Raw genomic sequence first — 17186 nt, forward strand, 5'->3', positions numbered from 1 at the left:
AGATGTATTTAAACTAAACTAGATTTTTAATTAAAGTTGTACTAAAATGGTATGGTGAAATTATTTTTTGCATGTCTTTGTGTTTTCACATATGGATCGAGATTTTGCGTGGAGATTTTTATTTCTTGACAAGTAAACATCTTGCAAACAATTGCACAAGGACATACTTCTCTCTACAGCCACTTAGAGCCTGACTTGTTCCAGAAACATGGATCCCATTATCAAAGCTACAATCTACATGATATTTTAAAGAGAGACTGCAGATGATATTACATCAATCATCAGAAGTGTGACCCAAATTCCTTAGTGTGTAGTGCCTCTAATGTTGACAGAATGGATTCTGGGAGGAAAAATTATAGAGAATCTTGCCATTCTATGAGATATGTCTGGAGGCACCAATTCTTAAATATTTTCTTTAAAAATAAAAATCCATAGAAGACAATTAATATTATTCCTTGTGAGCTGTACAAGTTTGATCCAGAGTCCTTTTTAAGAGGGCACTTCAGCATGACTTAAATATAAAGAAATAGAATATAAAGAAAGCATATATAATGCCACTACAGAGTAAGTCTTCAACACTTTCATCCTTGTAAATACAATAAATAAACAATAAATAGCTGCTAATGAGATCTACAAAACACCAACAAAAGTGAAAATAAGACTTTCTTTCTAAATGATTTAGCACAGGTCTTCCTTTGATATAAGAAAAATATGCATAACTAGGAAAAAAAAAGTCAAGAGATCAGTTCAGTTGGTCAGAGAGTGCTGCTAATAAGACCAAGGTCATGGCTTCAATCCCTGTATGGGCCACAGCACTTAAGAGTTGGACTTTATGATTTTTGAGAGTCTCTTCCAGCTCAGAATATTCTGTGATTAGAAAATTATTCTATGTCTCAGGAATTGAGAATCTTAGTTTTATGAACAGTGCTGTTGAAAGGCAGAAAATTGGCATGAGATGGTGTCACAATTTGCTGGGTACAAGTGACACAGATGAAAGCTCTAGAACATGAACAGTGGACCCACTTTTTAGCCTTCTGAGTTTTGAAAGTATTATTGAAACAAAAGATGGAACTCCCTCATGGTGATTCGATAGTTAGTTAAGTGTGTAAATCCTTGCAAAATTCCTTGTGGGAACAAAATCTGCATATGGGTTGCATGGAGAATGGATCCATCCATAGGCATACATCCAGTAAGGTTACATAATACACAGGAAACACCCAGGAGGTGCTTGGGCTTAGGAGGACCTTGGGCTGCAAACACTCAAAGGCTGTAACACTCTGAAGAGGCGTCACTGTGCCACTGTACTGCAATTACACATTTCCCAAAGGTATTCATAATCAGTCAAATAGGGCACAGGGTAGATAAAACTTTACTCTTACTGAGACCAACCACATTATTGTCTGTCCTTCTGTTTTTAGTAAACTTATGAGAACTTATTTATTTGGGTATCTGACAGTTCTGACATATTTTAAGAGTACAGCTGTGTATCTTCCCCAGACATGGCCATGTGAATTTTTCTTCTTCAAATGAATGAGTCCAAGCTCCCAGTGAACCCTCTGCATAGCTCTAAGAAGATAATTAATCTCTCACGATGTAAAAATTAGAAATGTAAAAAAATCCTTTCTATTTATTCAACTTTAGCACTAGAGCTACATTACAATTATAAATATGAACTGAAAAGTCATATACACAACTTGTATGATCAAGTGCTAAATTAGGTGTAATATATAGTGTTTCTGTAGATTTTCAAAGAAATGTTGAGAGTTTCAATTTTATTATATACTGAATTTGTACAATCAATCATTTTTACCAAAAGGTAGAATTGCTCCTGAAAGGAAGGAGTATTTTAAATTTATTTAAACCTGCCATTATTTTTTAAATTTCTAATTACAAATCAAACTAGCCACCGTATAAAAGTTACTCAATATAGCAAGAACCAGATGCAAATTATTTAATCTTGTTTTACAGTAAGATCTACTCAGTCATTCTGAAACCATTCATGCAATTGTCTCAGATTTGTTGACCAAATCCTGCTGAAAAAAGGGTTTTCAAGGCTGGAATCAAAATTCTGGAACTCCTAGCATCATATCCATTTTAGGAAAAATGACAGTGGCTCTTCCAGAATGAGGGAGACTGGTGTTCAGTTTTCGTCTTTCACTAAACGGCATCAAAGTTTAATTTTCCACAAGAACACTATCATCAGCAATGTACTCTGATATTTGTCATGTTCACATTGTTCAGCTAGAGCTGTTTATAAAATGCATAATAAATTAACTAATGAAGAAGACTGACTATACTCTAGTTTTTGGATATCCACCAAAGGTAAAGAAGGCTTATTTTCCCACCCCCATTTTTTCATACAGCTTGGAATGACATAAAGAGAGAAGACTGTTACATCAAATGATACTAGCATTACAATGGGAGAGCAAGAAACAGAAACAAAGAAATCTAGTGAGTTGCGTGCAAGAAAGAGAAACAAGAATTGTCTTTAATTCCAGAATGGCCTTAGGAGAAAACTTTTTTTTTTTTTTGTTACTGACTAGTGTGTTATACAGAGAGCTTTTTGTTTGTCTTAAAACTGGACATCACTAATTATACCCAGAGGGCTAAAATTTCTTTAAAAAAAACAGGCAGATTTTGCTATTTCCTTCAGTTCTAATCATCTCACATATGGCTTGGAAACACAGCTGGTGAGTAGAAAGCTTTCTACAAGATGCAAAGGAGAAGAAACAGAAAAGCAATTAAATATTAATAAGAGGACATGACACAGGAAAAGAAAATCAGATTGAAATGTAAGATAGAATATCCTAAATAATGTTACAATCAGTTTAAGTGCATTCACAGGGTAAAAGAAAACTGTAGCATAAACAATATTGTGAGGAATTGAAGACTGAGATATCCTAGGGCTCTTTGTTCATTGCCTTCACCTCACAATGGCAATTGTTCTGACTGATGAAATGAAGAAGTTTTCAAGAGCATCCCTCCACAGCTTGGTCAATCTCATTTACAAAACATCCAATGAAAAGATAAGGGAACAATACAAGGCATGGTGACAGCCTAAAAACTAAAACAATCTCTCTCTGCAAATGGTCCTATTACAAGTTAAAGAGTTATTTTGCTTCTGGCTCACTAAAAAAAACCAAACCAAAACAGCAAAGCAAAGAGCTGACTAAGATGACAATCAGATAAATATGAGTATTGTCCATAGTTACTCTGCTTCTAGAGATGGCTAAGAAGTGTAAATGACACATTACAGAAAATATTTCTTCTTTTGACCTTACATGTCAGGATGGTTATTACACCTGGAAAAAGCTATATTAAATGTAGACAAATAACATTTTAAATTACATTGCTTCTAACAGCTGCACTCATAACCTCAAAAGAAGGTTCCTCAAAAGAAGGTCCTTAGTCCTTATTGACTTAATATAGTAGTATCTGTTGCTCCTTCAGAGAATCATTTTATGGTTTGATGAAGCACTTATTTATCTGTACTGACACCTCTCAAGAAAGGGGAGGTATGCAACTAAATGAAGTGTAAAAGATTTTAATAGCTGCAGATAGACACGTATACAAACACGGATACATTGCAGTAAGCTTTACATTATGCTTATTTCAGAGGCAAAAAAGGATTTAGAGAAATAGCTAACTCCTGGACCTGATAGCAGTGTAACACACTCCTAAGGATCCTGAGGGAAATTTTCCCCAGTTTTAGGTGAGTATCTAAAATTTTCCTCTCCAGCACCATCACAGCATTGCTCTATCTCCTACCTTCTTCCTTGCCAGACTGAGGCTTAAGAATACAGGCTTTCAAAATTAGTAAAAATACCTTAAGTATCAGAACAGATTTTTTTTCCCCCCTATATTGTAAACAATAGCTAACTGGCTTTATTCAGAGTAAGCAAATAATGCGAGTGAAAAGAGCAAATCCTGTGAAGAATAGCCATTTGAATAAAAGATAGGCAGGCACATGGCTCAACACATGCCTTTCCACATGTGGTCAGATGGTTCAGAATTTGATGTGAAAAGAGATAAGCTGCTCATGTCATTCCTTGTTTGATTAACACATCCACTGCTATATCTGACAACAGAGATTCGAGACCCATCTGCAGTTTTATTCCCTCAATATGCTTGCTACAAATTGTTTTATTTTCATATTACTTTACCATTTTTTAGCAATCTGAACGTCCACATATTGAGTGACATGAGACAGTATGTTTGGAGAGCATGAACAACTAAGTGGGTTTAGCCTACATCATTCCTTTAAGCCTGAGAAAAGACTGAATGACAACACTGCAGAGGCATTACTGAAGGGCTGTCATGAACTTTAAGTTGGAATAATATAGTTAATTCCAAGGAGATTACCTTTAAGTTCAGGTGGCATGAGATTCAGGGCCATATTGTATCTAATGTTTCATGAAGGCACTACCACAAACCAATCTCTTGGAAAAAGGTATACTGTTTTTGACTGGAACAACAGGAATTGGTTTCATCCACAGCTTTCCAGGTATTGCCTCAGAAAGACCTTTCTGCCACTAGATTTTTGGGTGTGTTGAAATATTCGTAACACTGAGATATAATTACAATGAGCTGCATGAAATTAATTTCTTTGAAACTGGACTGTGCAAAGACAATAGTAGTTAACAAAGAGAAGTTTATAATAATAATCAACCCTACATTTCCCTGTCCCTGTGGGACAGACTGCGTCCTGCCTTAGATAACTCTGCAAAAGCTGAAATTAGAAGCAGCAAAAAGAAGGGCAACATAAGGAGACCTCAACATGCTACATCTGCTGGACAAGTTAATTAGAACAAAAAAAACTGTATGAGACAGTACAGAGTACGGTCCCCAGTAGCAATTCCTGGAATAGCTCTACTATGTCTTACTAATTACATTCAGTTGAATGTAGCTATAAGTTATAGGGAAAAACAAATAATTTTTGCAGATGAAAAGGTTCAAATTAACCTGTTTTGAAGAATGCCTTGGCAGAATTTGTTGCATTGTAATCAAGAAGATGATGAAGAAAATTAAAAACCAGAGAAAAGAGGGCCTGAATTTGACCTTCAAAGCCATTTCATCTGGAAAAGAGTTTTCAATCAATGACAAGTTGGTACAGACTGGTAATACCATTTTTTTTAGATATTACCTCACTGGATGTACAGGTGTCTGGATAAAGGAGGTTGGAAAGCTTTATCTACCAAAATTTTTTGATTATTCTTATTTCATTACAAGCCAATATTTTCCCCTTTATCTGTCACTTGAAAACCATGTGTTCTTTTACTCATTAGTGAGGTTTTGTTAACAAAGACAGTGTACCATGAGCTTGTATACAGCCCACCCAAAAAATGCACTGGTAATAAAAGTTACTTTCTTCTTCTTGGTATTTCTTTCATTTTCTATTTCACTTCTAGTCATTCCAAAACTTTTTATAATTGAAGAAACAAGGCTTGAAGAGTCTAAATAGACATCAGAGTTTGATCTTTTCATATCAGCTCTTAATAAATGAGATACTTGAATGAGAAAGTAATGCTGACAACTACGTGACCTACTTCAAAGAGCAACTTTGCTATTGTCACATAAAGAAACATTCCTGCACGAGAATAAATTCTGACTGTAGAAAGGAATGCAACATAGCCAAGAATTTTAGGCCTGATCTCTGAAAGAAGTTTCTAATTCTAATAGGCCTGTAGTTCTCGATTCTCTCAAAAGAAAAAGACAAAACTACAAGTTCTGAGCTTTTAGGGCTGCTTTTGCTTCTGAAATAGGGCTTGTGAGACAGAACAATTTCATCAGATATGTACTGTAAAGAAAGATCTGGAGACAATTATAGAAGGAATGGCAGGTGTGACTCAAATACCATTTTTTCAAAAGTAAAAGAAAAAAAACTATAGTCTACACATTGAGGATTAAATTCTTGAATTGTTCATTCCAGGCTGGTTTAAGGAAAAATGCAGCCTTCTTAGATGTATTAAATGTCTCTCACAGTTAAAGAACATGGCATATAAAAGCAGTAACAGGTACTTTAAGGTCCTCTCCAGTGGAGACAGCCTTTCTAACTAAGAGATAAACTCAGTAAATACTTCTCAGTACCACAAGAAGATGAGAAAAATCTGTATACTCGTTTACAATGAATGGCATACTGAACTTACTGAAAATGTACAGATTTTCATGAGCTGAAAATAAAGATTGTAATGAGATTACCTTCAGACATCTGCTGGCATTTTTGCTGCATACATGAATCTGAGTACAAATATATTTTGTGAGCTGAAACAGAACAAGAACCTCTGCAGAACTGTCTTTTTAATTTCATGGCCCAATTATACTTGGGACAAGAAGACATAATGTAATTATATGGGTTAGAGAAAGATCCATTATTTTGACTGATCAAGTGAAAATGAAAAAGAAAATCATCCAGACTGGCAGTTTCAGCTGCAAGCATTGACTGTGCCAAGCCAATGTTACCAAAAGGCCACAATTTTGTTGCCTTCCATCTTTAAGTTTTACAGTTTCAAGAGAACTTGAGGGATACAGAAAACAAGGCAGAGAGATCTCTTAGGCAGGCATTTCCCTGAAAGCCCAGGCTGCCCTCTCCTGGAATGAATAATTTCGCACATCTGTGGTCTTAGTTCACGGTCAAAGTAACGTGAGGAACATCTCACAAACAACAATCACCTGATTATCAGGTGTTTAATTTCTCATGTGTGTTATCTTACAGAACACCTATTAAATATCTGTATTCAGATGATGAAAACAATCACATGCATCTTGCTGGGACAGAGTTGCCTACAGAAATGACTCCCTGTGCAATGAAGTGGTCTCACTTTTAGCACAGTAACTTATTATACTACTATGAGTAGGAGCTGGTATTACTGGGATGCACTGGTGTCCAGCTTGAGGTGAAATGCAATGCTATGAAAGCATGACCATGCACTTGGAATTCAAGAATGCTTCTCTGATGTCAATGATCTAGCACCGGACAAAGCCCTGAGAAGAGGTCACGCCAACACTGCATTCACACAGTCTGCCCTACACATCCTGGAGGGACAGAAATGTTGCCAACTTGTTGCAGGTTCTTCCACAAGTTAAAGTTCAAAACAAAGGACAGAACCTTTATTCTTCCATCAGGCAACCTGATATTAAGGTATCTGCTGCCATCCATGCACGCAACGTACCTGGTTTGTCTACTTTACTATCTGACGCCAAAGCTGAAGCACATATTTACCACATATTTACCGGCCTGTTCTCTGGATAACTAATCAGAAAGGTTGACATATACTATCATTCAGATAATATGTCTCAGATATTAAATATATCTGTGAAAGTGTTCCATGTTTCTCTATTTGATAAAAATTCACTTCTTAAAAATCAGGACCTCTGTTTCAATTAGGTGATGTAGGGAATTAGCAAACACCAAGAGTAAAACTGTGATCCCCAAACACAAAAAGGAGCCATCAACAACAGGTTGATTCTTTGGTAGCAGACTATCAAAGGTAGTCTAGACCACCTGAGGTAAAGGTAAAATTTTTACAATAATTATTTTTTGTATTCATCTCTTACTTTTATCTGAATTATAATGAATCATTGCAAAAGACGAAAACATGAAAAGCACTGTAATTGAGTAGGGAAATACTTATGCCTTATTTAAATGGAAGTTTCTGATTTAGAAATCCTGTAAAAAGGATTTAAATTGTTTCACTCAAATGAACAAATCTTCAATTAAACTAACCAGTATTCTAAGATGCAGACTTTCCATGAATTTTCAGAAGGTTATATTTAGATCATATGAGGAGTTGTATCTGTTGTCACTGTAGATCATGAAAAGAAACAAGGGACCTTTCAGTGAAACAACAGCTATCTAAAGCAGAGAAAAGCTGTAGCAGAACACAGAACAATGTTTCTGCTGCTCCTTGCTGACCATTATTATTCCAGGTTCAGCTTTTAACATTTTTAGATAAGAGACAAGCCTTAAAGACTTTTCCAAGAGAGACAATTTTGATCTGTTCCTTTAAGATTTTATTCTCTTTCCACATTAGTACTTCTTGTCTCTTGCAGAGTTACCATGCATCATCTATCAGTAATGAATCAAAATGAACTAAATGATCAAAATAAAGTGTGGGTTTTTTCATTCAGAGTAATATTGTGTCTAATACAGGATCCCATATATTACTTAAATAATTCCAGGATACCAGCTGAAAACAAAGGGCAGAATTGTAATTTTAATTGTAATTATTTCATTTACTAATGACAAATTAAGGATTATTGATGGTAAAATGTACTATTGAAAAGCTTGTTGAAGATGCCCTGAACTTCAGTCATTTTGCCTGTTATTTTTTCTTAGCTTTCTGGGCAGAGATAAAAGGAAATTCAGTTTTCACTCAATCCATAAATCAAATAATCCACAAATTAGAAGCATAAAATTCTAAGGAGCATGACCTTAAAGTCCCAATCTCAGATAAAATTAAATGCAGTAATTAGAAGTTACTGAATGTAGTCCATTGTAGATTCAACCAAAGAAGACAAGAGTCAAGCGAATCCAGATACCATGAAGAACTTTAACAGAATTGTGTAACAGCAGAAATCTGGAGAAGTGAATTATCTAACGCCAGTGAATGTTCTTTCTGTTTTCTTATCTTTGCTTTTAAACATCAAGCAATATTTATTATAATTCAACTACCCAGAATAAAATTGTGATTGCTGAGGAGAATTTACAGTAGAAAAAAACCCAGTAACAACAGAAAACAACCAAAACATTAAAGAATCAAATGACCCCAGACCTAGGAATAAAAGATACCATTCAAATTGCTTCCAGTTAGGTTCAAAAATGTTTTCTATATCCTTTATATAAGCACCTTCTTTTAGTTTCAAAGATGACATATATTATCTTTGTTTATATTATAATCCAAAAAATCAATATGAATAATCTCTGATCATTTTAACTCTCTCTTCATCAGAGAAGATAGGATTTCTCATTCTTATTTCACAATAGTTCCCTAAACATATAGTTTTCTATTGATCTAGCTATGAAATTATGTTTTTAAACTCTACCAACTAGGAATGAAGAGGATTCATCTCATTTCAAGACCAATGCTACAAAAACCAATTGATAAGTTTGCACTGAATTGTAACATTTATATTATTTTTATTTTACAGTAATCTACTCCTATTTATATTTTAAATACAATACCCTTTTAAACTTGATCTGCAGATCCTGTAAATTAGCTACCAAAGACATTTCTTTCATAACAGCAGCTTTCCTGAATACTATATCCTTCTGCCACAAATTTAGCCTAAATAAAGCAACTTTTGTATGGAATTTGAAAGGACAAAGGTAAATGCTTGTTTTGCTGACAATTTCCCATTCTTGAAGCTTTGATCTGTGAAAAAGGAAATACTTTATTCCTTTTTACAGCATTTTCATTATGTAAATCTCTGTTTACAGATAAAACCTTCCTTGTTCCATCACTCCATTCAACTGTTATCATGAGAGCAAACACAGTGAAGTTTTACTTTAATGAATCCCATCACTATTGAAGAAACAATCACAGCTTTCCTAGAAATCTTCTCTTCCTCATCTTTACTGGTGGTTACATAATGATTTCTAATTACATTTTTTCAACTTAAAATTCTTATTGGAGTATATTGACCACACAATGATGAAAGTAGATGTATGAATCATCATCATTTCAAAAACTAAAATACCTAAATTCTAGGCAAGTCTGGAAATTAAAGGTTTCTTATTCAAAATATAATATTCAGGAAAAAAGTATGCTTCATAATACTGGTCATAAAATTATCAGAACTCTTTGTAGAGTAGTAAGAAAAAAATCAGGAATAATTCTGTATTTATGATAACAATTCTGTATTTATGATAAATGTATTTTACTACGAAAGACAACAGCAATTAAAAGTTAAACCCAAAGACCTAAAGTTTTATAAAGCTTTGTTGACAGACAAAGTAAGTCTTTTTTCTATACCTGTAAGTTCTTTCTCTTCAAGACTGTATTCCAGAGATCCAAAGGAATAATTAGCTGGACTGATTGCAGGAGTAGAAATAAAACTTGCACAGCCAATGGTTGGGTTGATTTCAAAATAATTGTGGCCGTGATTCATTCGGTGAAATTCCAGAGAAGATACTATGGATGTACGTTGCTTTGGCTACAAGAAAAATAGAAAGTTGCCATGAAAAATACCGACTTTTTATATAGTTTTCATCACTTGACATTTAATAAACCTATTTTTCTTTGGTTTTCCTTTTTTTATTTGGCTCAAAGGTTATAGTGGTAAAAATCATTTCATATGACATGCCTACGTGTAGAGATAATTTCCTTCTAAAATCTGGATTAATCTTTATTAGAAAAAATGTGTGTCTTCATTCTAATCAATTTAATTCAACATAAAATAGGCCTTTACAGCCTTGCATATAATAATTTCAATCATCTTTTGATAAGAAAGGGAGCTCTTCACCAGCTGCATTGCTGGGTACATCTTGCAAAACAATTAGACCGCTGATGCCTGTATAATGAAGTTTACTAAATAATATCAAGTGCCCATCACTCGAAAGCCACCCTCTGCTGTTTATTCCATTTATGAATGTGCCTCAAATATTCAAAGACTGAAATGTCTGGAAGCTTAAGGGAAAAGTCAGCTTGAAAAACATACATGAAATTCAAACTTTCTGTATGAGTTTTCATGCAATAGTTAAAGAACTTGGCACCACTTTATTTCAAATATTTACTTTCAAAGGAAACCTCTGAAGAGACCTCATTTAATGGTTGTGCTTTGGATTGCAGAGCAGTTTTAAAGCATGAGAAACTAATTTATTTTGGGTGGATCTACACCATCAGGTGTAGAAATTAAACCTATATAATGTGTTCATCAGGTCAGCAACAACTTTTTCACTACATGGACTTGTTCCCATTGCACTGCACTACGTACTAATACAGGCATAACCTTAGTGGTCCACATCACAGCTTTTAAGCCACAGATCACTGCTGGTTTGCAATGCCATGCTAAATAGCCTGTTGCAGCACTCATCTGGTTCCATACCCACAGTACCCTAACCCCAGAATGCTCATTGCTGCCTCAAGATCAATGACCTGAAACATTAAACACGTCTGAAATAGAGGAGGCCCTGCATACGTGTTTATAGCCGCCTGTATATTTCACAATAGAGAAAAACATCTCAGGAAATTCTGCCTTGGAAAACCAAACCTGGACAAAAATAAGAAAAAGAGAATAAAAGATGCGTCATCTCTTCTTGTTCTAGCATGTCAGGCTTAACATGTCAGAATATTTGTAAGGGTGAAAAATTTGTTCCTTATTAGTATCATGACCTAATTACTACCTTTGGGAACATAAGATCCTCATTGGACCACAAAGGTATTCATCATCCCTTATCTGTTAAATCTATCAATAGTCCAGTGGAGTGATTTTCAAATTTGTTTTTGATTAAATTTAATTTTCAAATTTTCAAATTTAATTTTTAGGTTACAAGTCCTGCAATGCTTGTGTTACAAATACTGAACCAGGCTGTTTTCACTAAAAATTCACCCTTCATATTGGAATGTCAGACAGAAAAATTCAATAGAATTAGGTTTGTATAATGTTGATTATTTCTTCAAGTTGTATTAGGCATCATATGAATTAACTGTGTCATGTTAAAACTGAGAAAAACGGGAAATTTTGGTAAGCATCTGGAACTCATCTATAGTCTATTGGGCAGACTTACTTTCTTTAATAATTAAAACCAGTTTCTGCTTTGAATGCCTGACTCCTAGGTCTAGTAATTTCATGGGAGAGTTAAATGAACAGGGACAGACTCCAACATCAAACAGTGTGGTTGGAAATCATTGTTTGGGATCTGAGCCAAAATAACTCTCAGATCAGACCAAAACCATTCATCTGTATTAATTAAATCTAAATGGCACACTTTTGCTAGACAACAGATTCACAAATGACCTAATTATTTCTAAAACTGAAAACGATCTCTGGTCATTTAGAAGTACATTTCTGGCCCTTGCCCAGCAATGGTGGCTTTGCAGATCTGCAGGATCTGAACTCCTGTGTTGAAAAGGGGACACTTCTCTTAACATGAGATGTGGTGTCTGGTTATTTTTAAGCCAAGACAATTCTTACCTAAATGAGCACCTGGAATGGTCCATCTTTGTCTCCCAAAGCAGCTCCAAAGGCAACTGCCCTGGCCTTTGCCTAGTCAGCCCTCCAGCCACCGTTTTGTCTGTGTGCCCCTTTCTTAGAGGCAGAATAGCAGCATCTGATACACCATTTGGCCTTTCACTACCTTATTTTGGACTTGGGCATTATTATTACTGATTGAGAGAAACGTATCTCAGTTTAAAGTCTTTCCAATCTAAGGCTTCTGCAGGAAACCTCTCTCAGCCTCTAGTACTGCACAGTATTACACTGCTGCAATATATTTGGAGTTAACAAGGTCCATCCATCAACATGTGCCAATAATTTTTCTATATAATTAGTCAGGAATCCAGCACCTAAGCCTTTGTAGCTAACTAAGAAACTAGAGGAACTAGAGGAATTTTTTTCACTTTCGCTGTGTCCTGTAAAATGTAATGCTGTTAAAGTACGCTAGTTGTTCATTAATATATGCTATGAGAGACTCAGTAAACCAGTTTGTGCTGAGCGTATCTCTCTGCCTTTATCTCTCTAAAGCACTATTTGCACAAAAAACAAACTAACAAAAAAAACCCCAGTAGAAATGAATCAATCTTTTTTTACAGTTAGGATTAAATTCCATTCCTGATTTCATCAACCAAATTTCCAGTATAGCTATTCACATGCACCCTAGGTATTTAAGCTCCCAGAGCACTCAGTTGGGATCTAGCCAATAAAATCATGATCTAGTGTGTGTACCATCAAGAGTTCAGAGAACAATTTTCCTCACCCCAGTCCCCTTGGTATTGATGCCTTTGCCTTAATGCAGGTATCTGCCATCACTGCAGATTCCTTAGGGCATCTCACCTGGCCTCCAGCTGCCATTCAGAAGAGTGCAGGTCTCCCCTGTACATGCCCTGTACAATACCTGCACATGTGCATCTCAAAGACACCCCTATAGCACCTCAAATAACATTAGCTTTTAAGTAACAGAATTTAATCCTGCAACTGTCCTAAGCATGATGGGAGATTAGGACTCTAAATCAGACATAGATTCTTACAGAAATGAAAGCAGAGGTGTTTCAGTCCCAGATTTAATCTCACATCCATCTCACCCCTTGAAACACTCTAGAAATCTTTTCTTAGAATCCGACATCAAATTCCGGTCTTACTGGCAGTAAATCCTGACTTGGTTTGCTGATTGCCCCTGCCAAAGCCACTGTTTAACTACATTTACCAAGAACTCTTGAGATTGTTTCTGAAAAATTCTAAGATTATTTACTATATGAACACCATAACTCAGTCAAGGGTCAAGATTTCATGGTTGTGAAACACAAATACAAAACTCTGTCCCAAAGAGAATGCTTCCTCCATTCTTCAAAGCCAGCTTTGTTATTACATGCCTTCCTTGTACAACTCCAAAGGTCTGGACATGCTTAGATAACCCTTGTGAAATTCTGGCATAGTTTTGGCTTCACTTCACCCCAACAATTATGCTACATAGAATGCAGATTTTTCCTTAAGTAGATTTTAATTCATCTGATTCATGTGTTTAATCCACTTGTTATGTGTAAATCTATTTAATGACTGATATTTACTTTTATATTATTTCAATTGTCATAATACCAACCTAGAAAACCCTATACCATCCTAAAATAGCATATCAAATCATGCTAATGAATAAATCTTTTCAATGCATAAGAAAAAATGTCAGTACAAACCTTTAAAGATAACAATAAGATTTAAATAACTGTTAAATCAGGTATAATAAAAATATTTTCATGTTCAGTCTGTAGCGAACATATATCAATGAAAGATACCCCTCTGAAACTGCAAACACAGGAAAAGCATCAAAATACACATATTTAATTGCTTTTTTGTTCAAAAGACAAGAACTTAATCCTTCCATTAATGGAATTTGCATGCAAGTTCTGTAATGCTACCATGACTGGCATGCTACACTATAAGCAGGCAAGGGATCATTCAAATATTTCTTACAACATTTAGCAGAGGCAGTAGGGCAAAACTCCTTTCTCAATTTAACACCAAAATATTTCTTCAGCTTTGAAGTATACTCTGCAATACAAGCTTCTGACTTCACCTTCTTTTACCTTTGGGATTTGTGTACATAGCACTATCATAGTCTTCAAAAAAATTAATTCTCACAGTACTCGGTACTATGGCAGAGCTAGTTGCCCCATTTTACAGATGCTGAGCAAGGGTATAGATCTTTCCCAAGGGACAGATGTGTGGTTTTTTGAAACAATGAGAACCAACGAGCCTAAGGAAATTCTGCATTTGGCAAAACCTGGCAAATTCCAGCTGCCCTATATAATGTAGAAACTCATTTCAGTTGCAATATATCATGCAGAAAATGTATGATAGAAGAGAGAACTGCACCTACATTCTCAAATTCTAGTTAGCACATAAAATAAAGACTCATCAAATAAAGCAAGAGGCTGCAGGCCCTTCTCCCAGGCTCATCTCACATATTTAACACCATGTGAGTACACTTATGTGGCCACTTAAATCCCTCATTTTGATATCTGCCCAGATGATTCAATTCTTTCAATTCTCTGATCAACTCACTTCTTCTTCAGAAATTTCCCTTTCTTCAGCTTCATTCTAAAATCTCATTCTACACACTCATTTTCCCTTTCATAGAATGGTTTGAGTTGAAAAGAACCTTTAAAGGTCATTAGATCCAAACCTTCTGCAATAAGCTGGGACATCTTCAACTAGACCAGGTTGCTCAGAGCCCCATCCAATCTAACCTTGAACACTTCCAGGGACTGGGCATCCACAATTTCTCTGGGCACCTCTCTTCTTTTGTTTTCTCCTATCTATTGTTACATTCCTTCCAAATCTACTTATATTACTCTAAAAAGACCTGCAGAGTATCCAGTTCGTTCCAGTTCTATTTGGTGTTCTAAAATTTGATTTTCTGTTTTCTCTGTGGTTTTGTCATCAAGGTCTCTCAAAAAGACTCCCTCATGGTCCCATCTCACAATGCCTTTAGGGTCCCTACATCCCTTCGCACTATCCTTGAATGCATTCAGTTTTAACCTCTGTCTTCCCTTTCAAATGCAACTTTCACATGACTTTTTTGGTTTCTGCCTTTTGCCTCAACATTCCAGCATACCATCTCTGCTTTTATCTTTGTCCCTTTTGCTCATGTACACTTACATAGAAGCCCAAAACATTCAAAATTTTCCCAGTAAAATACAGTCTGGGGCAGGACAGGCTTCCTTGTTTTCTCCTGTCCCCAGTTTGATTTGCAGAAATCACCAGTTCTGATACATTCTCATCAGTCAATGTTGCTGTCAAGAATTATTTGATTTATAGGATCTGAGCTAAGGTGATCAAGTAGCCTTGAAATTGCAAAAACTGGAGATTACAATGCATCTGCGTTTGATTTATCTATGTCACGTAGAAGTGCAAGACTACACTGAATTATTACTAGACTACTGAATCAATTATTCTGTCAAGGTTCAAAATACCATGTTGAACAAGCTGAAGACACATTTTCTTTTTAACATAGTAATATAATTTTCTCTTTTTTCATTTCACAAAACTTTATCTTATATTACAGCAACAATTAAAAATTAAATATAGGCAGTTTCAGCACGAATCTTGACAGTCTTGATATTACTTGTCAACATTTTAATTAAGTTTAAGAGCAGAAAGCAGAAAATACACAGAGGCTGGCACCTAATATATCCCAAGCAGCCACAACAGGAAGCTTGCAGGACCATGAGACTTAAAAAAAAAATTAAAGAAAAATGCTTTCCCTGTTTTTTACTGTAGATTCTTTACAATACTAAAAGCATAATGCATTCTGAAACTAAATTGATTTTAATGACATCATAGCGTCAAAGTCCTAGCCATTTCTGTTTGATTGATTATTAATTTAGAGAAAGACACTGCTTGCATCCTGCATGACCAGGAAGTGCATATTACTTTAGCGCAATCTCATGGTTCCTCAGAATACTTGGATCACTCCCCTGTCAGTGCCATGCTCAGGAATGACACAGACTCAGTTCTTTTGTGTAGCCTGTGGTCAGGAAGCTGTGCTGTGCGACTCTGGGGGCCATACAGACACGATGCTTTCTGCTCTCCTCTGCATGTTTTCCTACCTCTGCCTTGAAAGCCTCCCACTGCAGTAAGTAATTAAAGGTCAGAGGGTTGCTGCCCCTTCTACCTGTGGTCTTATCTCAGATGACAAACCACACAGGAAATAAATAAAAGAAAAAGTTGATCTCCCTCAGTTTCTATTTTCCTTGCCTTCTACTTTTATTTTAGTTGCAACCATATTGCAGCTGTGGGTTCTGAGGAGCAGCGATCCTGAACGCCAAAAACTGCAACACTGTTGGAGCAGCTTCCCTCCTTGATAGATGTGACCAGATTTTGGAGATACACAATTATACCTGTCCTGGGAAAACATTCCTTGAAATGAGATCCAATAGCAAGAGATAAAGAGATAAATTTGATAAATAAGAGGAATGATTCCTTCCTCAGATAGAAAAATGAGGATCTATCTTTCATAGATTAAAATAGTGTTATTTTCACTGAAACAGTTGGAAAATGGATGTAAGACCATTTTATTCAAAAAAGCTCAGCTTCCAGTTGCTAGTACCATCCCCCTTTTCACCTGCAGATTATGAAAACTACTTGTATTCTGATATTTCTATATCATAAATTTTGAAGGGTCAAAGTGATGGCTATTTTTTCTAAGCTGCATGCTACAGACAACATGCATGTGTGAAAATGTGCATTATCAGATGATGATAAAGGGTTACTGCGTAACTAAGGTGCTCAAAACCCCCCCATACTAACAGAAACAAATGAAAATGCTAAGAATATAATGTAAGAAACCCATGAAGGCACAATAGATAAGGCTTTAATCTTCAATATTCTGAGTGTGTTCTGTTGCCAAGTATCATGTGTACTAGGGCAGGGCTACTGGCATGGATTTGCTCACACCCCTACAATTAAACTTCATTAGGTGTCAGAGAAGGGTCTTCAAGGCAAAATTATCTACCAGGAATGGTGCTTGCTCTATT

The 17186-nt window shown here is 35.6% G+C and overlaps 1 protein-coding gene across 1 annotated transcript in view; it reads right to left on the bottom strand.

Moving 5' to 3' along the window:
• Positions 1 to 17186, bottom strand: part of ANKS1B (ankyrin repeat and sterile alpha motif domain containing 1B) — a 417422-nt gene that overhangs the window by 254145 nt on the left and 146091 nt on the right. The window contains 1 exon segment of the mRNA XM_036400345.2: positions 9972 to 10152. Coding sequence (XP_036256238.1) covers positions 9972 to 10152 — 181 coding nt within the window.

Source organism: Molothrus ater, chromosome 5 (assembly GCF_012460135.2).
Source record: "Molothrus ater isolate BHLD 08-10-18 breed brown headed cowbird chromosome 5, BPBGC_Mater_1.1, whole genome shotgun sequence".
In the NCBI taxonomy this organism is placed as follows: Eukaryota; Metazoa; Chordata; class Aves; order Passeriformes; family Icteridae; genus Molothrus; species Molothrus ater.